Consider the following 21,718-nt stretch of genomic DNA (forward strand, 5'->3'; position numbering starts at 1 on the left):
ATATTTAGAACTACTTTTAGTCATTGGATTTCAACGTTTTATAGCTGAATATGGAAAGTATTTGTCAAAAGGCCATGTTGCACAAGTTTTGCAAAGAAATTATTTTTACATTTTATTTTTCATTTACGCTTTTAACCCTATTCCTGCTGGGGGGACCTACTCTTGTGTTTATATTAGAACCCAAAGACAGTACACTGCAGTACAAAAAATGCGTACACCACTGAAATGACTTTCCTTGCCTTACATTCATTGATAAATATATGGTTAAATATAGTAAAATTATCTAAATAAAACCTGTTTAGGAGATTTAGAAGTTTTCTTCTTGGCTGCTGGATCCTCGTCATCGTCGTCCTCATCCGAGGACCAAACCCAGTCCCCGGTCTCATTTCTTAACATTTAAACGGACTGTTAACGTTTTTTAAGTATCCATTTATTTGTTTCTTTTTTAAGAAATCCGTACGTCGCTTTTATAGTGAAACTACAATTGAACATATATTTCTTAAAATAAATTATTAATATCTCATTTACTCTTACAACACCCAATGATTGATGAAAAGTCCTACTTATGCAATCTACCCGATGAGAAGTTTTACCTATGCAATCTACTCGATGAGAAGTTTTACCTATGCAATCTACTCGATAAAAAGTCCAACCTCTGCAATCCACCCGATGAAAAGCCAGGAAATTGTCTCATCTACAGGATTGAAAGTCCTACCTATGCAATCTACCTGATGAAAAGTCCTACCTCTGCAATCCACTTGATGGAAAAGTCCTACCTATCACATATACAGGATAAAAAGTCCTAACAATGCTATCAACCCGATGAAAAGTCCCACCTATGCAATCGACCCGATGAAATGTTTTTTCTATGCAATCTACCCTATGAAAAGCCATATCTATGCAATCCACCCTATGAAAAGTCATAACTATCTCATCAACAGGATAAAAAGTCCAACCTACGCGATCCACGATGAAAAGTCCTACCTATGCAATCTACCTGATGAAAAGTCCTACCTATGCAATCTACCCGATGTTCCAGGTTTTCGGTTGGTTTTCTTCACAGCTCTCTGGTTCGTCTCAGGAGCCGGTGTTCCCACCACCAGAACCTAAGACAGGGGTGTAAAATGTTAAGAATTACACACACACCCAAATGAGTCATCACCCCATATCCCCTTATGCTTACCTGTTGTAAATATTTCTTATCCTTGGATTTTTTAAAGAATGCGTGTTTGAGCAAATCCGCAGCTGTCGGTCTCTTAGCAGGATCTTTTTGCAAGCATTCAGTTATCATCTTACGGAACGTTTTTCCTAAAAACAGGGGTATTTATTCTTTTTTAAAATTTTCTATTGCACATAAATGATGTTTTGGGTGAAAAGTATCAAATAAGGGAAAATTTTGCCAAATTTTCATTTATCTTCCTAAATTCTTCAAAATCGTTATATTTTGTTAGGTTCAACATATACAATATACATGCCAAAAATTGATTAAACAAAGATTTTTTTCTGAAATTCACAACCCTGATGAGGGGGGGGGATAATTCTTCAAAATATATTTCCCTGTCTGCAGATAGAATTAAATTATAATTAAATACCACGAAAAAGGTTGCAGTTTATCAATAGTGTTGTCATTGATAAAAAAGAAAGTGCAATACAGAAATATTAGATTAAAACTTAATCTGTTTTAGAAAATGAAAATACCTTTTAATAATTGAATTTGCTTTGTATTTTGTATCTTGTGGTATATTTTACTTAACGGATTGGGGGAATTGCAGTGTTCAATAAATTTAAATAGAAAAACATTCTTTTTCAACTTGTGACAATTTTAAACTGAATTTTATAAATGTAGACTGACATTATTTTTTGTGAAATTAAAAAGATCCTATAAGTATATGTTAAAATTACCAAATGCTTTATACTGCTCCTTGTCTTCAGCTCCGGAGTCCAAGGTGGGGGGTTCATTTTGCAGGGTTAACATCAGCACCTACAGGGTGTTACCAATAAAGGGGTTGTAAGAATAATTTCAAGTAACCATGGCAATACCCGATTCACAACGGTACTTCTGAAACCTTTATCTGATCAATAATGTAAAACATACTGTCGTTTTCTAAGTTTAAAGTGTTTAATTCTGAAATTTCATTTACACTTTCCTGCAGTAGAAATGCGCAGGTAATTTTTTATAGAGAAACCACAGTTGAAAATAATCAGTTTTCAAATTATCAACATGGATATTAGACATCTAATTCATACTTGACCAGACAAAGCTTTGAAGGGTACCGTTGTGAATCGTTTATTGCTATCTTTGCATGGAGAGTAACTTGAAATTACGCTTACAGTCTCTTAAATGATAAAAAATCATCCTTAGAGAGTTGAAACTAAAACTAGCATTTATTAATCTTTAATTGGCTTGTCTGTCTGTTTACAAATAATAAACGTCAAAACGGCTAAACCAAGCAGGCCAAACAAAAAAAGGGATCTTACATGAACCCAGGCGATGTTTACTGCCGTAGAAAATTGACAACAAATAATTTTGATTTCATAAAAATTTCATAAATACGCCAATGAAAATCGTAAAATCTGCGAAATTTGTTTTTGTCATTATTTGAAAACGTAAGAAAGGCTTGCAGAAGCTCTGTAAGAAAAAGCTAAGAAATACAAGAAAGAAGTAAACACAAATTAATTTATGGAATTTTTCGAATGAATTAAAACTACAAACCTTCATAGGAGGGTACTTGTGGTAAGGGGCAGTTCCTAGAACAAAATTATGAATATAATTGACAATAAAAAATTCAAATGACCCATTTAGAGATTAATAAGTAATTATTAACTTCTAATTAATGAACAATTCAGATTTTTGTTTTAAAGCAAACATCATTTTATTTTATTCCTTGGATTCAAATCCTGATCCGGATCCGGAATTTATTTGATATGAACAATCTTTTCAATAATTGAGTATTTATTTCACCTGTAGCAAGTTCTATGGCAGTAATTCCAAAAGACCAGATATCAGCCTTGTAATCATATCCTGTAACCTTAAATACGCTTTTTTACAAACAAAAATTTCAGATGAGACAGTATCTATAAATAAACTCTACCTGTTCCATGACCTCTGGTGCCATCCAGCAGGGTGTTCCGACGAAGGTGTGTCGGGATTTTGCCCGCGAGAGGTCTCCACCAGCGGCCAGCCAGGCGGAGACACCAAAATCCGCAATCTGAATCTGACCGTCAGCACCGAGCAATATATTTCCGGCCTTAATACAGAAATGATATATATTAAAGTCGGCATCATCGGCAGCTTTGGGCTAGATAGACGATATTTAAACCATCTTGCGTGTTTTTGATGATTTTCTTAAGCAGTTTAAAATCAACTTAATAAAAGAAATAAGTCTGTGAAAACTGGACAACTGCAGTGATTCGTGTTCATAACCCTACTAAAACTCAGACCTTGAGTCAAACAGTCGTCTTTCTATTCCACATTTATATCTCAAGGTTTATTGTGAAGTTTTAGAAAAAAGGCGAAAGAAGAGTTTTAACAGACTATAAATATGTTGTTATGAAGATTACATACTTTGTTATATCTTTATATTCCTATGAATATGTTGTTATGAAGATTACATCCTTTGTTATACCTTTATATCTCTATGAATGTGTCCGTTGTTATGAAGATTACATCCATTGTTATACCTTTATATCCATATGAATATGTTGTTATGAAGATTATAAACATTGTTATACCTTTATATCTCTATGAATGTGTCTGTTGTTATGAAGATAACATCCACTGTTATACCTTTATATCTCTATGAATGTGTCCGTTGTTATGAAGATATTCTAAGCCTCGTAAAACATCTCTGAGGACTGTTGCTATAACAATCTCGTCCAACACTCCACCCTAACACAATCAATATTAAAGGGACTGCAGAAGTGACATGTCTGATTCCCTAAAGTACTTCAAAAACCATTCGAAACATGTCGCTGTTTTCGGTCTTAAAAATTCTGAACATAAATCAGCATGTCATTTTTACAGAGAAACCACGATGGAAATAATCAATTCATTAGCCTGAAATCTAAGAATCTCATTCATCCATGACACTCCACAAATAGAGCGTTCACTTGAAATTTCGCCTTCAACCCCTTCTTAAGCAGGGGTTCATTTAATTCCGTCCAATGCTATCAAAAATGTGCGGGGCGGAAATTCACCATGTCCAAGTTGCTGCTGTTGTTGTAAACAACTGGAAGTATGATGTCATGTTGTTAGAAAAGTTCATAATGACACAGACATTTTCCGTCTCAAAATTAACGTTCAAGCCCAATACCATCGGGTTCAGAGATAAAATTACATGGACCCCTGGTTTGGTTGAAAAATGTTTCAACCTTGATGAAATAAAATGATTAAAGTCATCAACAACTTGTTTGCTACCTTACAGTCCTGAGCTTTCATTTTGTGCTTGATTATATCCAGCAGAGATCCAACCTCGAGCAGCCTAATAAATCGGTCAATCAATAAATCAATCTGTCGACCAATCAATCAATCGGTAAATCAACCTATCAATCAATCAGTTAGCCAATCAATCAATAAATCAGCATAAATCCACAAGCCATCAGTCCGTTGACAATTTCTGAAGGATTGGACAACTTAGGAACCTTAGAACGGACTCTGAAAAGAGAATAAAACCTTAAGGTTTCAAACTATCTCTTATTTCTATATTCAGGAAGTTGTGTAAGTGAATAGATTAAGAACTTCAGAACAAACTCCGAAAAGAGAATTAAATCCTACAGTCCTCTTATCAGATCTATATTTAGAAAGTTGTAGAATCCTTCTCAGTCAGACAATCAAACAACATCGAGCATCTTTAATTAATCAATCAATCATCCCATCAATCAGTCAACACTTGAAAATAATCAATAATTTATCACGATCAACACCTTTCCATCCATCAATAAAGTCAATTAACCAAGCATTCAATTAATCTGATTAAAAAATCAATAAATAAATCAAAAAAGAAACCAATTAACATGATCCAATAAATCATTGATTAGATCCAATTCAATAAAATTTATCAGTTTAATCATTAAATCAATCAACAAAGCAAAAAATTATTCTGATTAACAAATCATTAAATCAATGAATCGATCCAATCCATCAATAAATTGTTGATTAATAAATCAATATCGATCAATAAAATCACCTGAGAACTAGCCAGAGTTCCTCCTTGACAACAAAAGATGTGTAATAACGAACAACATTCTCGTGGTTACAGGAGGACATTGCCTACACACAAGAAATCATTCATTCTTTCTTTAAAATCCAGGACCCAGGTTAACATATTATTCTTAATGTTTAATTATGATCTGTCTCTTACATTTCGTAATAATGATCTGGGATCAACCTATCAATCAATCAGTTAGCCAATCAATCAATAAATCAGCACAATGATGGCCAGAACTAAAGCTGAACTAAAATCATTTACAGTGAAATCAAGAAATTCTCATTATACTTCAATAGGAGTCCTGAGAATCAACACCACATAAACATAAACAAACTCTGAATAATTATTATTAATAATTAATTATGAATAATTATTTCGACTGTACATCAATATTTATATGTAAAGTAGTAATCACTGTTTGTTTGTCTTGACTGTCTGTTTGGGCGTCCGATTAATATTCAGGAACCCCTTGACCGATTTGCCTCAAATTTTGATTGGGGAAATGTTCTTAGCTTACTTTAAAAAGTGTAAGCTGAGGTGGTTGACTTTTACACCGAAAACTCCAAGCAAAGCTGGGTTCCGAAGCTAGTATCAAATAAAGACTTTTCCATATTTGACAAAAAGAGAGGTCGATTAAGAATTTTTGAAATCTTAATTTTATCAGTTTTAGTAGGACGCATTAAGGGGAAAAACATTTGAAATTATTTAGTTTTTAAAACAAACTTATATATATATGTGTCTAAAGTTTTTTGAGTTTTTTAATTAGATATTAAATTTTTGCGATAACCACGTTTTTAAGTTCTGTGTTTCAAGAAGGACCATTTTTCAAATTTACTTGTCACACCTAAATTAAATTGTTTAAAAGATGTTTTAATTTTTAATGTTAATTTTTACTACCCAATGGCAATATGTATGGGTTAAGTTAAGAGAAATAGCCTAAATTAACATAATTGATCAATTAATGATATGATTCTCACACAATAAAAGAAAAACGCAGAGACCATAATGTGGAGTTATAAGAAATAATAAATAGGTCTGAATCAAATTGCAATCTTAAGATAAGAACATCTCCGAGGATTAGACTAACCTGAATTTCTTTAAGTAATTCGTCCATACTTGTATTCCATTTCTCAAGATTTATTCGCTTAATTGCGCACCTTTCATTACGGGGCAAACACAGAGCAGACTAAAAGTAAATGATTGAATTAATTTAATGTATGCCTTTACATTTTTTTGTAGTCAATATTTTGAAAATCCTTTTGCCCCCCTCTCCCTCCCTTTGAAGCTTTGAATATTTAATAAAAAATGGAACTTTAGAAAACAAAATTTTTAATACATTTTTCGAGGCCTATGACTTAACAATTCGTTTAAATTTCTAGTCCGAATTAACCCATAAAAAAGATTTAAATTTTGGCGTTGATGGTGTTCCAAACCTCATAGAGTAGGTGTTTGTTTTGTTATTGACAGGAAAAACATTTTTAAATTTTGATATTATTACAATAAATTAGAAAATATTGTTTATTGTTTCTGAACCTGAACTACTGCAGTTGCTCCGACTCCGATGACCTCCTTGAGTTCATAATCCTTGGCATGGTTTGGCCAGGCGGAGCTGGGTCCTGCCTCGTCCTTCAGTTCCGCCATTTTACTTAACCAAAATACTATCCTGCCGCCATCTTGGAAAAATTTGGCGGGAAAAGGCACGATACTTTAAATTAAACTGTGTCCCTTGTCGACACAATTTCAAGTGGACATCCATTTAAACTATCAAATATATATCCTTCATATTTATCCTTATCACTTATCCTTCAAATATTTATCTCATCGAAAATGATAGAAATCTATATCTGAAGTGTATTACAGATTTATGCAGTATGGACAAGGAATAAATTGACAACGATAACTACCTCATTAATATTGTCAAATAATTAATGATTAAACTAGTAACGATGTAAATTGGTCATAAAATTTTGTAGAGGGTTCCTTTAAAATGTGAAGATTAGAGTAGCAACCAAGGGTTACTCTAAAGTGATAATAAATGTATGTAAAAAAATACAGAATATCCTCCTTTTTTTCATATTTTATCATAAAAACCGACAATTTTATAATAATAAAAAGATTTGGCAGAATAGTATATCCCCACCGGGATTAAAACAGGAGTTTGTCTGAAAATTATTAAAAATTAGAACAAATACTTCTCTTAATTTAACTTAAGATCAAACTAACAGAAAAACATTAACGTACATAAATAATTAGAAAAATTTGCTATAAAATGATTGCAAAATTTCAACGATTAATGCGAAGGTTTTACTTGATTTTATTTCAGTCAAAAATGTGCTTTTTCAGAAAAAAAAACATTTTCATCTAGTTGCATTTTCTGGCCTAATTTTACAAAGAACTCCATTAAATAGACATTATGATATGAAAGAAAGAACATGATAAATAAAGTTTAAATAATACCATTATCACATCATGCGGATTTTCTATCAACCTATTAATAATTAAGATATCTTTGCGAATTTTTAAACACTAGTAATATTTAGTGCCTATAAAAAAAAGACTAGAAAATTTTTTCGAAAATTTGAAACTCGCTTATTTTAAACTAGATATTGATAAAATATTGAAAACATAACATCTAATAAATTTAATAATTTAACTTCAAATAAATCATTAACGATGAATATGTTTTTATAAACATAAAATCCACGAACTAAAATTTTGTCAAAAATGTAACAATCCACATTTTTAAACAGTAATTTACATTATAATTGTTATTAAATAAAAGTGTTAGTTTTTGCTTATAACTCATAAAATGAGTATATCGTAGGTTCTTCAGTACAATTAAACTGCTCACTGTACTGCACGTGTACAGTGTACAGTACGTGCAAAGTGTACATATAAATCGAATACATTGGATTATTGCGGACTGTACATCACTAAACACGTACATACATTTTACAAACCAAAATGGAAAATTATAAAAACTGAAAATATGGTTTTATGGGGATCAAGAAATCTCGGAATGCGAGAAACACAAGAAAACTTCAAAAGAAAAATGTCGCCTTTTCTTATTCAGAAAAAAAACTTTTATCCATGAGTCGTCGAATTATAATATTTAGTAAGTATTTTAGAATATCTAAAAATATTATTCCATTTCTTAGTAGTTCTTCGTAACATAAACACTAAAAGGGAAAAAGAGGGGGGGTCGCTAGATGTGTGATATAATTGAAAGCAGGGGTGGGAATTAAGGGTTAATAATAAGATGAAGGGAATAAAGGTGTAGAGGAGGGAGGTATAGTAATAAGATGAAGGGAATAAAGGTGTAGAGGAGGGAGGTATAGTAATAAGATGAAGGGAATAAAGGGGAAGGGGAGGGGGTATAATAATAAGATGAATGGAATATAGGGTAAGGGGAGGCAGGATGAAGGATGTAGATTGTAGATGTAGGGAATAAAGAGGGAGAGGAAGGGGAAGGAGTATATATAATATAATAATATTATTAAGGGATAACAGGGGAAGGGAATGGGTGAAGGGGGAAGGATGAGTTAACCTTATATCACAGATTACGACGCTGCGTATATTTCCTCTAGCCTGACGCAGGACGGCGTAGGATAGTTCTGTGCCTTCTTAAACAGGTTTTGAGATCCGCTGTACCGAGCCTAAACATTTTATAGTGTACATTATGTACAGTTTATAGTGTACATTATGAAATAAGAAATTGATAGAAAAATTCTGTCCATCAAAATAATTTGCATTTTACCCAATTGACAATTTACAAATTGTGATTGATATATCGACTTTAAAAAGCTTCTAATCTTTCTAATCTAAATAGTGATAACAATAAAATAATCAAAAAATAACAGAATTAAAAAAGAAAATCTGCGATTTTTTTCAATTTCAAGGAAAAATACTTGCAAGAATGCAATGCAATATAAAAAAGCACCCAAGTAGCATTGTAAAATTTGATTACCTGCCAAAGAAGGTTTTCTTTGTAACTCTTTTCTTGGTAACACCGGGACTTAAGATGACTGAAAATAAGTTTAAAATTTTATTTCAGGATTAATTCACAACGCTACCCTTCAAACGTATTTTTGTTAAATAATATGCAAGTTAACATTGTTTTTCTGAATTAAAGATATATATATATATATCTATATATATATAATCATAATATTTTCTTCAATATTTCTCAAATAAGACATTCGCAATCTATTTTGCAGAGAAAGCAAAAAGAAAAAAAAATCCGTTTTCATAAACGTTTTCAGACAACGTTTCTTTCAAAATCAAGGTTGACTTAAAATCACGTTTACAGTTACAGGAAATAAATTAAGGATAAATCCCATTTAAATGATGGGGATGATTTTTTATAAGATGTGCATATTTATACTTGAACTTCAAAACCCCTTGTTTTATCAGTTTTTTTTTCAGAAGTAAAACATATTTTTGTTGTTTTCCACGCTTAACAGTATTAAAAGCGGGGGAAACATGCCAGTTTCAGCCTAACTTTTTACCCTCTCAAATATTTTTCTAAATATTTGACCCTGGATTATTTACCTGAGAAAGTCGTCTTCAATCTGTCTCTCAAGTTTTCGCAGACTGCCAGTAAACTCCTGGAAATTAATCAATTATTAACCCAAATTATCTTCTTTCTTTATTTCTTTAATTCAAACTGGAACACACTCTGAACTACTATAAATTCCTGTCACTGGAAAAGCTAAACAGATACGACAAAAATTAAACTTAAAATGAATTATTGAAAAAGCAAATCATTGGGCGGCACTAATCCAAGTTAAAGGACCGTTTACTTATTTGGGTAATTCGAGGGTAAACTAATTGCCTATAAGCTATTTATTGGTATTTGTCTTACTTTTCAAAGACAACTGAGGCCGAAGAAAAGCCCGATTTTTCGTTCAGAATTCCAGCGCAAAGGAACAGTACTTTTGTCTAGACATTTGATGCTTTTCTCATAAGACATGGATTAAAATAAAATTTCAAATTTTAAATTAAATTGTAGTATCAAATAGTTAATTGCAAATATCTTTAATTTCTTCCAATTATCTAAAAATTGCCTTTTTTTAAAATATGACTTATTTTAAACATCTGACAAATTAATACGTTTTCCCTAATTCCCAAGGCATCCCCGAGTTGGAATCTCGGAACCGGTTTGACGGACAGAGAAGGTCGTCTTTGTATAAACGTGTTAGATCATATTTGAAAAAACGTCAATTTCTTGCTAACTCAAATATTAAAAGTTTTATATTTTAGTATGTAATGTCATTGTAATTTGATAATTTTTTTTTGGGGGGGGGGGGCTGTTGTTGCTGAAAAACGTCTGTTGAAGTGTTTCAGACAAAGTTACCGTACCTTTGCGCTAGAATTCTGAACGAAAAATCGTTTTTTCTCCTGCCACAGTTGTCTTTGAAGAGTAAGACTAATAACAATTTACAGCTAATAGGCTGTTTAGTTTACCCTCGAATCACCCAAATAAATAAACGGTCCCTTTAGTGTATGGACAGTGGACACGTGACAGGATCTGGCCGGTACAAATGCCGGTACGAATTTTGTAGAGTATTCTTAATCCCTATCAGTCTTGTCTTAGATGTGAGTAAACATGTGATGAAGTCATTGAAGTAATATCAATAATTTTTATATAACAATTATGAACGTTGTTGTAATAATGAGGATGAAATACACATAAATAATAAATAACGTAAAAGCATAAACAATTTATTAATTTGAGAAACAAAAATTTAGTGTTAGTTTTTTAAAGGAAATGAAGAACAAAATTATTGGGTTTTATCATGGGGGAAAATCTTAAACATAATTTTAGGAACAAAATTGATTTTCTCTTAAACATTGAACAACTAATTTTAATGCAAGGTTTTTTCCTTTCTTAAAATTTTAATTTTTAAACGTTCTTTACCTGGTGGAATGATTCCTTTACGTAGTAGGTAACCTTGATATTCGTCGTTCTTCGTCCAACATTATACTAAACATTGACATTCGTCGTTCATCGTCCAATATTATACTAAACATTGATATTCGTCATTCTTCGTCCAATATTATACTAAACATTGATATTCGTCATTCTTCGTCCAACATTATAGTAAACATTGATATTCGTCATTCTTCGTCCAACATTATATTAAACATTGATAATCGTCATTCTTAGTCCAATATTATACTAAACATTGATATTCGTCATTCTTCGTCCAACATTATACTAAACATTGATATTCGTCATTCTTCGTCCAATATTATATTGAATGTTTGTTAATAAAAATTGGTAGAAAATCATCTACAGAAAGCCGTCGGTGTCAATGTGACAAAAGCATTAAATATTTTTTACCAAAAACATAAATTTTTCCAAACCATAAAAAGTTATTATATTTGGTACCTTATGCGTATGATCGAATGAGTACAAGGGATCATTTACAAAGAGACTGCTGAAGAGTGACATAAGAATAAGAAAGAGGATCGGTAACAACTGGAAGAGAGCCCCAAATCCTCCCTAAAAAAAAAGTCTCCCTCAGATATGAAAATGCGAGAAGCCATATACGTACAGTGTGAGTAAAAAAAAAGTGTGATTAGCGGCGTCTGGTGCAAAAGTGTACCTTTTTTGTGCAACTATCCTTTTTTGGTATTCAAATGGCCAAAAAAATACGCAAAATTTTTTTTTCTCACAAAATTGTAAAAAGAAAACTCTCAATTTTTAGTTCTGGTCTAATTTATGAAGCAAGTTGTTTTTCAATGGCTCCTCAGTTTTCAACTGAACACCATATATTTATAACTTCAGAATATTCTAAGAAGTAAGGAACTAGAGGATTATTAAGATAACATTATTCAAGATTTTCAAGAAAAATTTCGTGATCTGAAAATTACGAATTTTCAATTACAATATTGCGAATTTTCTGTGATTCTGTGATTCAATATTTAAAAACTGTTAGAATTTGATAGAAATAATATACTTACACATTTTTGCTTTTCTGAACTTTTGATTTTGAGAGAGCAAAGTTTCGCAGATTTTTTTGCCATTGGAGTTACAAAAAAATAGGTACAATTTTGCACTAAACGCCTCTAATCACACTTTTTTTTTACTCACCCTGTAAATCTCCAAAACTCCTAGTTCTGTTTCTTACTAGAAATATTAACATGTCTATGGATGCAAGTATGAGAGTACGCAAGCATGCAAGGACGCAAGGACGGTAAATTTTCATAATTCACAAGTTGCATCCATTCATAAAAAATATCAGGAAAGTTTCTTAAAAATATTTTTTTCTGATTGTGATGATCTGGGGAAAACGAAAAGTTTAACATCAAAAGGCAAGTTTTTTCATTCTTTTGATACTTCTCCCCCAACAATTCAATTAAATCATTAGTTTCCCCAATTCAGCGCAAATACGACCCTTATAAAACATACTGACTTATGGGGGGGAATGATTTCAAGAAAATTACACCACTGGTTGAAGGTTAATCTCAACTCTTTGTTTAATGTATATTAATGATTAAGAGTGTATTAAGAAGTCTAGTTTTAATGAAAACACAAAAACCAGTCAACTCAACATTGAACAACACAAAAAAATGTATAAAAAAGTTAAAATGATCAATACATTGAATCTAGGGGTCCAAAAATTGGGCCTCGTACTATGAAATTAAGTTGTGAAAATATTAAAAAAAACAATCGGGGNCATGTCGAATCAAACACTACAATTAAAGGGCCATAAGCCTTGCCACACACCTGTTCCTGTGAATGCTGTTGATGCTCCTGCGCATGTCCAGCTCCTGCCCCTGATCTAGTCCATCTACCCCCTCGTCGTACATACACTAAACAATAAATAATAGATTGTAGCGGTGTCGTGCATAGGGACAACTCCCTGCATGGAAACACCTCCCCCTAAAGTAATAACCATTTCAACACAAGTGTTAGACTTAAAAAGCAGTGTTATGACATTTTCCGATATTTATAAATGTATTTTGATTGGAAAACACATTAAAAATTATCTATGTAATTATCTATGTCTCGAGTAAATATTAATTATTTTATGATTTTAAAGGAAGACAACATTCGAGAGGAAATTATTTTTTTTGCCTTCACCTCCTTTAAAATACATTTAAGAACTAAACGCGAATTTAATATATGTCAACAGATAATTTTCAATATTTTAACATTGAATATGTCCAACATTGTGTTGAAATGGTTAAAACTTTAGATTGAGGTATTTCCATGCAAGGGAGGTGTCCCGATGCACGACAGACGAGTCAATATCGTCTTCATTGTCAAGGAAGAAATCCACAAACAAGATGTTTTAAAATCCGCAAGTCAGTAGTTCCGGAGACAAGATCATGGATAGAACTTCTATCCTTTCTCCTCATCTACACTCTCATTACATATGTGATTACTCATCCTTCTGTTAATAAAATAGATCTGGCATATCTTTGCTTTAAGATTTTATAGATCTTTCGCTATTATTGCTCTATTGGAAACCCACTTTTCTCGGTAAAATATAAATTAAACCTTAATAGTCTTGCCTCCGAAAACCAAATAAAATCCCTCCTACCTGAAGAACCTGGCATGCCGCCTCCGAAGAACATGTTAAATATCTCCTCCGCAGTCATATCCCCCTGGAACCCGTGGCTTGGATCCTCGTATTCGTAGAACCCGCTTCTCTGGGTCCGCCTGGACCTAACAAGGACAATATTCAATCAATCAATAAATCCATAATTTAACATTAAGTATCCAATTTGTCTTAACTCCAGCCATGAATTCCAAATTCAAATATCACTTGTGTAAACTACTGTTCAATGAACTACTGTTCACTGAACTACTGTTCACTGAAATACTGTTCACTGAACTACTGTTCACTGACCTTCTGTTCACTGAACTTCTGTTCACTGAACTTCTGTTCACTTAACTACTGTTCACTGAAACTGTTTACTGAACTGATGTATACTAAACTAATATTCACTATGCTACTTTAATGCTACTGTACAATGTAGGTACACTTAACAACTGTAAAACCGTACCTGGGTGCACTATCTTCATCTCCATATAGATCGTACTGTCTCTTCTTCTCAGTATTGGAAAGTACAGCGTAGGCACTCCCGATAGCCTGAAGAAAGAGAAGGTATAAAGAACCCGTGTCAAGTAAGACATTTTGTAATATCTCTTTCAATATTAATAGCAGCCGGTTCTATTTTTGAATGTAGACTCATATAATTTGTTAGGAGCAGGATATGAAGTCAGATTGTCGATATCTCTTTCCGGAGTCTTGGAACCTTTGAAAAGTGACATCCGTCGGCTCATTTAGGAATCCGGCCGCTCCAAATAATTTGAAGCTAGTAGTTCTAGAATGGGATTCGTCCATCATTAAATAAAACGATGAACAGTGTGGATGTACATCTTCACAGAGGTTTCAAGTCTCCGAGAAGAGATATCCGTAATCTGATTTTATATCCTGCTCCTAGGTAATTAGAACCGGCCACCATCTATAAAAGGAAGGAAAATATACTATAAAAGGAAGGAAAATATAATGTAAAAAGTTGATTTCTTCACTTTTAAACGTATCGAAAAAAAGCACTTTTCGGCACCCTGTTTTAACATCAAAAACTTGAATATTTTTTTTCATTCATTTTATGGGCTATTGGGAATATTTTTTTTAATTGGCTATTTATGTCTAACGAGGCCGGAGATACAAAATTGGAGCCGACGGAGGTCACTTTTCAGAGGTTCAAAATCTCCGGAAAGAGATATTGGTAATCTGACTTCATATCCTGCTCCTAGGTAATAATATAACATTATTTTTAAAATTAGAACCAGCCACCATATATAAAAGGCAGGAGAATGCCAAAAAAAGGGTGATTTGTCAAAAAAAATAAATATATATAAACACCCCGTAGCCCACGAAAAAATTAATTTTTTGAAATTTTTTTTTTCATTAATGTGTTAGATAATAATATAAATAATATTATATCTTTTCTTTTACTATTTTATCTTTTCTGCTATTAATATTGAAAGAGATATTACAAAATGTCTTACTTGACACGGGTTCTAATAAAAATAAGGGTTAATTGTTAAAATCGCTTCAAACAATTAGAAAATCAAAAGTTTTGTCAAACAGTGCTTAGGATCTATTTTATTCTAATATGGATCCGGATCCTGGATCAAACCTGAAAAAAATGGATCCAGTTCCAGGTCATGAACTTTCAAGATCAACGAATTTTTTTATTCAATTTAATTTGTCTTCTTTTTAGCTCATTTTAACACTTGATGATGGAAAAACTTAGTAATTTTTTGAATAGTTCGGATATGGACTTTAACTTTTTTTTCTCAGTTTTTGGTAGATATATTGTCCCTTGAATCCATCCGGATCCTTGGATCCGCATATTTTTGCAGATCTTCATCCGGATCCAGGAAGACAAAATGTTAGGGATCATATGGATCCGGATCCTACGGACTGTCTTTTGGATAAAAAGCTATAAGTTATATTTTTTATGATGCATTTTAAACTCTTATTTCAATGAGTAGTAAATAAATAAATTTGAGACAATAAATCAATTTCTGTTCCGGATTGAGTTGTATAAATCCTTATCTTGGATTTATAGCTTCTTGTTTTCTTTTCAAAAAGAAAAATCCTCCTATTTATTAAGTAATAATTCTCAGAACAGTAGAAAAATAAACCAGATTTGTATATTTTCTTATAATCGATCCCCACCCCCCTCGTTGAAAGATAGTTTTTAGGTATGTTTCCCAATTATACACCCCAGAAACAGTGCTTAGGATTCCAGATCCGTTGGATCCGCAAGATTTTGGCTTCCTGGATCCGGATCCGCAAAAATATGCGGCGTGGATCCGGATCCAAGGGGTAAAATATCAACCAAAAACTGCAAAAAACCTAAATCTGAATTTTTGAAAGAGAGATTATAAAAATTTCCTCATTTCTGAATGGTTCATCAAGTTCATCCAGGATCCGGATCAGCATCAGCATCAAAATTAAATGGATCCTAAGCCCTGCCCAGAAATAAACCTCAGTTCCCTAAGGATAAAGGGAAAGGGAAAATCATATAATTGCAGACCCGAGAGAAAGTTTATAAATTTGGCACGATTTTATTCGTTTTCCGGTTAAATACTTTCTCCAAACCTACTTATTTCGGAAAGAAATTGGGACAATTTAAACTACACTCTTGTTCCAAATCCATTAACTCCTCATTTCGATGATGAACGAGAAAACTTTTAAAAATTGCAAACATGTTAAAAGTAACATTTTTATAGAATCTGTGGAAAAACTGTTGCCAGAAGTTCCAAAATAAGGTATTATCCATTACTTGAGTTACACACCATATTAAAACACGGTGTCTTAGGCTGCGGAATTTTGTTAAAGCGACTTCAAAAATTTAACAGAATTTATCACGATCAATAAAAACGATGATAGTATTACTCATACAGTGTGACCCATAAAACTATGGAATAGGAAAACGATATTTTAGTAATGTTTTGAGTAGTAATAAAGCAAATAGGTTTAGTGGCTAGAAAATCAACTTATTAAGTGAAACGGGACTGTATCAACCGCACAACTGCTGTATTTCATGTTCTTTGGTCATACTTGAGTTTAAAAGTCGTCTTACTATTCCACAATTAAATGGGTCTCACAGTGTAAAGTTAAACAGATATCATGGCGAATTGGGAAAATGAACCTGGTCACTCTAAATTACGTCAACAGTCCCTTTAATTACAAAAAACTAGCCTTGAAAGCTTCTCCAGCTCCTGGTGCCTTGTTCTTGTCTGGATGAAAAGCCAGGGCTAGTTTCCTGTACGCTTTCTTCAGTTCAGACTCAGAGGAAGTCTTATTCACGCCGAGAATTTCATAATAGTTTTTACATTTCCGTATACGCTTCACAGCTTCTATTTGTTCCTAAAAAAATATTCACATTAAAATAAAATATTTATTTCGTCAGTGTTAATTGTATCTAGAAAAGAAGATATTTTCAAACTTTTGGCAGTACAGTACAGTACAGAATAGTACGGTACAGTACATAATAGTACTAATATTAAAGAGGCTATGATAATAAATCTTAAGGGTTTTTCTGATATGAAACTCTGTAGAGCTGGTTGTAACAACTTCATCATTTCTAGGTTCAGGATATATCATGGTCTTGACTAGTACCTGGGTATACTCAGCAGAACTAGTTGTAGCTTCATCATTACTAGGTTCAGGATATTCACTGTTACGACTAGTTTCGGTCTAAAATAATAAATGTCAATACTTATCTTTATTAACAGTAAAATGGGTAAAACATCTCTAATAAAAATCAGCCCCAAACCTCCCCCGTTGAAAGTAAATTTGCCCAAATATAAGAAATAATTTATTAGGTTTTAATTTATATAGCTAAACTTATATTGGGGGGAAAGTATCAAAACTCATTAATTTAAATAAATAATATTTTTTATATGAAATCTTTTAAAATTAGTATTGAACCTTAAAAGGGTTCTTATTTTACGATTCTAATCGATATGTTGACGTTAATTTAAAACTTTGTTCTAAATACCAAAATATTTTCAATTTTGTGCTGTGCACGGGTGCAAACAGAAGTCTCCAAAAGACGCTAGAAAATTTATATAAAATGTTAGACAAGTCAAAATTACATATTACTTAATGACATACAATGCTGTAAAAGTGTACACAATATCAATTACCTTCGAATTTTCCTTTGATCTGCCCACCTCCATTTCTCTAACTGTTTCTAGTAGTTCACGACACTAAACCATCAAATCAGATTATTATTTTATTCTTCTCCTGTTCACTATTCTTTTTGGGACATTCTGTAAACCCCAAACATATTTTCACAGTTCACATGTGTCCAAAGTATGGTGTACATTGCACACTAAGTATAAAACACTAGGTTTTGTTTAATTTAAATAAAAGTTCTTTCATTAATCGTTCAACAAACTTTGAACTGAGGCTAAAACACGGACATACAAATTAAGCAGATAAGAATTTAGGATCAAAGGAATTTTATGTTTGCAAACTTTTTATGAAGGGGCCATTAAAAATAGTTTCACACACCTTTTCCATCTGGTTATCAATAAAAAAACTTTCAATAAAACATTAGTTCCAATCCCATTTTTAACCCAAGTTTGGTCAATGGGTCATAAACCCGCTTTGGAACTAATTCCCCTGGGGCCAGTTTAAAGGGTGCTCCACTCTATCTTTTATTTACTATTCAAAATAAATCTAAAATATATTTCTAAATATGTTTTATGATTCAATGAGACCTTTAATTACACAATTTATTTTTGTACGAGAGGATTTTTCAATGATTTTGAGCGATATCAAATTCTTTAGGATTACCGTATAGACATCGACAACGAAAAAAACTTACTCTTTTACTAGGATAGAGTTTCATAGCTTTCTGGACAAATTTCTCTGCTTTCGCTTTATCGCCCTGCTGGACACACCTAGAGAATATTATCATGAGTAATAATAAAACAGATGTATAACTTACCCCCCCCCCCCTCTGAAAACTATCTATTCTGCAGAATTTTATGAACATTTTATTATTAGGACAAATATAATCGACTCGAATAATTTTCAACATTTTCAACTCGATATTTTCTCTGATAATGAGATAAAAAAAACTAATGACTTGTGACTATTTTAGGGTGAGGTATAGGTTAAGAAAATTTCTTGGCGGCACGGACAGGCCATGGAGACGATCGCTGAGGCTAAGACAGGCTGGAACCGAGGCAAGGAGAATGGAATAAAATGATATGATAAATACATGATTTACAGAGGCCGTTCTCTCCTTAAAAATGTTTGAACAGTGGCTGTACGATATTTTGGCCGCCAAATGTTTCACACTAAATTCTTATCTGATAGATAATTCATACGATCACAACTGAGAAACGTCATTTGGTCGACTGTAATGTTGGAAGGATTGGCCTTAGACGGTACTCCATTTGGAAAAGAGTTTTTTTTTAAATGTCGTCTTTAAATTTTTTAATGTGATTTTTTCACTTATTTTATATATTATAAAACAAATACGTTTGAATTGCCAATATTTCAGCTTTCCAAAATGTGTTTGTTTGGCGTTATTTAGCCTACTTTTTTCCCTGTTTAACATATACAAAAACCTATTCTGAATACATGTATGCGGTTTTGTAACATAATATTTCTTATTGAAATCAAATGGAGTACCGTCTACAAAGCATGTATATTGTATAATCATATGGGCCGGGCAAAGAGTATGGAATATAAGGATGAAGGAAACGACCCAGCCCGCCCTACTATATGATATACATGTTTTGCAGACGGAGAGGAGGAAGGCCAACCACAACAATTTCTCGTCCGAGCTACAATATCCTCATGTTCTCGTCCGAGACACGTCGAAATCCTCGTCCTTTCAATATTATTTTTTCAGTGTCTAATCCTCCGATGAATGAAATATTGAATTTTTGTAAATCTCGAAAAAGAGTTTTAATTGAATTAAAGTTTTCAAGTTAATCTTTTACCTAAATAAAGTTTGACATCATTCTCATGGGTTTGAAGATGATGTAATCATTGCAATACTTTAGTCCATCCATATTTTATGCCCTAACGTGGCCAAATTTTAAAAAAATAGTTTTATCTTCGAGATTTGGAACATTTAAAACCCAAATAATCGAAGAACGAGGATTCCGAGGTGGCTCAGACGAGAAAATGAAAATGTGGCTCGGACGAGAAATTGTTGTGGCTGGCCTTCCTCACCTCGCAGACGGTACTCCATTTGATAAATAGTTTTTAATGGTAGTCTTTAAATTTAAATGTGGTTTTTAACTGTTTCATATTATATGAAACCGATTTTTTTTAAATAAGTTTGCATTGCCAATATTTTTGCACCACAAAAATGTATTTGTTTGGGAAATTTAGCCTAAGTTTATCCCTTTTAAGTGCATACAATAACCTATTATGAAAACATTTGTATTTGTACATCAGACAATTATTTCTTATTCAAATGGAGTACCGTCTGCAAAGCATGTATATTGTATAATCATATGGAAGGGCAGGCCGGGTCGATTCTTTCTCCTATATATTCCATACTCCTTGGCCGCAACTCTTTTTATCTAATATACTGTATGCACAAAGCTCCATACTCCGGTACTCATATCCTATACTCCGTGGACCGAGCGCTGGNGGGTGCAAATCTTAAACTTTTGGAATGAACACATAATATATGTTATCCCAACCGAACCAAACATTATACCATTATATCGTGTGATTCCTCTTTGACAAAGATGTAAATAATAATACTTTATTTCGTCAGCAATTAAATTAAGATTAAATCATGATGATTATCGTATTTAAACTTTCCAGAAATAAAAAAGTCTTGGTAATTTTCTAGTAAAGGATTTTTGGACCCCCTCTCTCTATTTTGTACATAATTTTTTATCGATTTTTTGAAAGTTAAAAGAAGACACACATTGATAAAGTTAGTCTTGTGGCTGCAGTTCCCGGCCCCCTAGCCTGTCCTAGCCGCAGCGCTCGGCCCCCTAGCAGAGTATCCTAACCTAACCCTAAATATATACTAATGTTGTTGAAAATTATTGAAATTAAGGTCGAGTCCTGTCCGCGGCGCTCATACCCCTAGCCTGTACTAGCCGCAGCGCTCGACCCAGAAATTTTCCTAACCCAACCTTACCCTTAGATGATACAAAATAAATATATTTTATGTTAATGATCAGTGTTTCGGATCCGGATCCGTATCAGGAAACGTTGATATGGATCCGGGTAGCGCCATAAATTAACCAAGACCATGGAATAAATAAATCAAAATGGTTCATAAATGTATTATTTACATGATGAAAATTTTTCAAAATTATCTTTAATAATTTAATGTTTACATTTATATAATAGTAATGACGACATTTTTAACTTTAGGATTACTATAGGAAATTACCAAACTACCTAAATAACGATTAAAAATCATGTACAAAATTGATAGATCCGAGGACAGACCCAAAGTCTTCTTAGCTTAATACAAGTCATTCAGAAGAATCAACTAATATTACTATGGTTGATAATCATACCTTTCTGCTATATCTAGACATTTATCAGCTTCGTCTTTATTTGATTCCATTTTAGATAGTTCCGGACAATTTTTAGCTATGTAACTAAATAGTAAATTTCTGAAAACATAGAAAAGAACAAATCATTTAACGTTTTTAAGATTTTAATGAATTAATGATAGCATTTTCAATCAATTATTGCTCATGAAGTCCCCTCCCTTAGGTCATTCTAAGAATATTTAAAAGGTTGGGTTTGGCAACGTATTACGCGAAAATGCCGCAATAAGGTATAAACTCAGATTTCAGTCGTCTTCAAGAGAGCAGAGTTTTAAATAGTTTGAAAGTATAATTATTATATAATTAAGACAATCCTTGCTCTGAAAATTGGAAGGAAGTTTTATTTCAAGGTTAAATATTAGGGATATCCCTCCTCCCTTGAAAGTTTTGGAATTAGGGTGCTTACTATTTAGTTACA

General features: G+C 32.5%; 2 protein-coding genes across 8 annotated transcripts; both read right to left on the bottom strand.

The window, feature by feature from the left end:
- Window positions 1-279: 279 nt before the first annotated feature.
- Window positions 280-7,379, bottom strand: LOC111714928 (serine/threonine-protein kinase OSR1-like). The gene is made up of 13 exons (XM_023490167.1): window positions 7,348-7,379; window positions 6,741-6,852; window positions 6,295-6,393; window positions 5,187-5,269; window positions 4,418-4,481; window positions 3,788-3,889; window positions 3,093-3,248; window positions 2,963-3,029; window positions 2,714-2,748; window positions 1,903-1,981; window positions 1,184-1,308; window positions 1,015-1,106; window positions 280-388 (listed from the first exon to the last, which is right to left on the bottom strand). The coding sequence occupies exons 2-13, from the start codon at window positions 6,846-6,848 to the stop codon at window positions 280-282; spliced, it is 1,119 nt and encodes a 372-aa protein (XP_023345935.1). The 5' UTR covers window positions 6,849-6,852; window positions 7,348-7,379.
- LOC111714925 (dnaJ homolog subfamily B member 12-like) lies at window positions 7,369-21,381 on the bottom strand. Of its 7 annotated transcripts, none has more exons than XM_023490165.1 (14): window positions 21,265-21,381; window positions 18,582-18,657; window positions 17,896-17,958; window positions 17,366-17,443; window positions 16,946-17,113; window positions 14,229-14,314; window positions 13,763-13,887; window positions 12,943-13,028; window positions 11,602-11,715; window positions 11,128-11,193; window positions 9,759-9,814; window positions 9,175-9,232; window positions 8,755-8,863; window positions 7,369-7,514 (listed from the first exon to the last, which is right to left on the bottom strand). In XM_023490165.1, the coding sequence occupies exons 1-13, from the start codon at window positions 21,312-21,314 to the stop codon at window positions 8,768-8,770; spliced, it is 1,122 nt and encodes a 373-aa protein (XP_023345933.1). In that variant the 5' UTR covers window positions 21,315-21,381; the 3' UTR covers window positions 7,369-7,514; window positions 8,755-8,767. The 7 variants fall into 7 exon arrangements, with proteins under 7 accessions (XP_023345933.1, XP_023345932.1, XP_023345929.1 ...); XM_023490164.1 differs by having other exon boundaries at window positions 7,369-7,541; XM_023490161.1 differs by lacking the exon at window positions 7,369-7,514 and adding an exon at window positions 7,553-7,695.
- Between the last annotated feature and the right edge of the window lie 337 nt (window positions 21,382-21,718).

This window comes from Eurytemora carolleeae, unplaced genomic scaffold (genome assembly GCF_000591075.1).
Source record: "Eurytemora carolleeae unplaced genomic scaffold, Eaff_2.0 scaffold1665, whole genome shotgun sequence".
NCBI classification, from domain to species: domain Eukaryota; kingdom Metazoa; phylum Arthropoda; class Copepoda; order Calanoida; family Temoridae; genus Eurytemora; species Eurytemora carolleeae.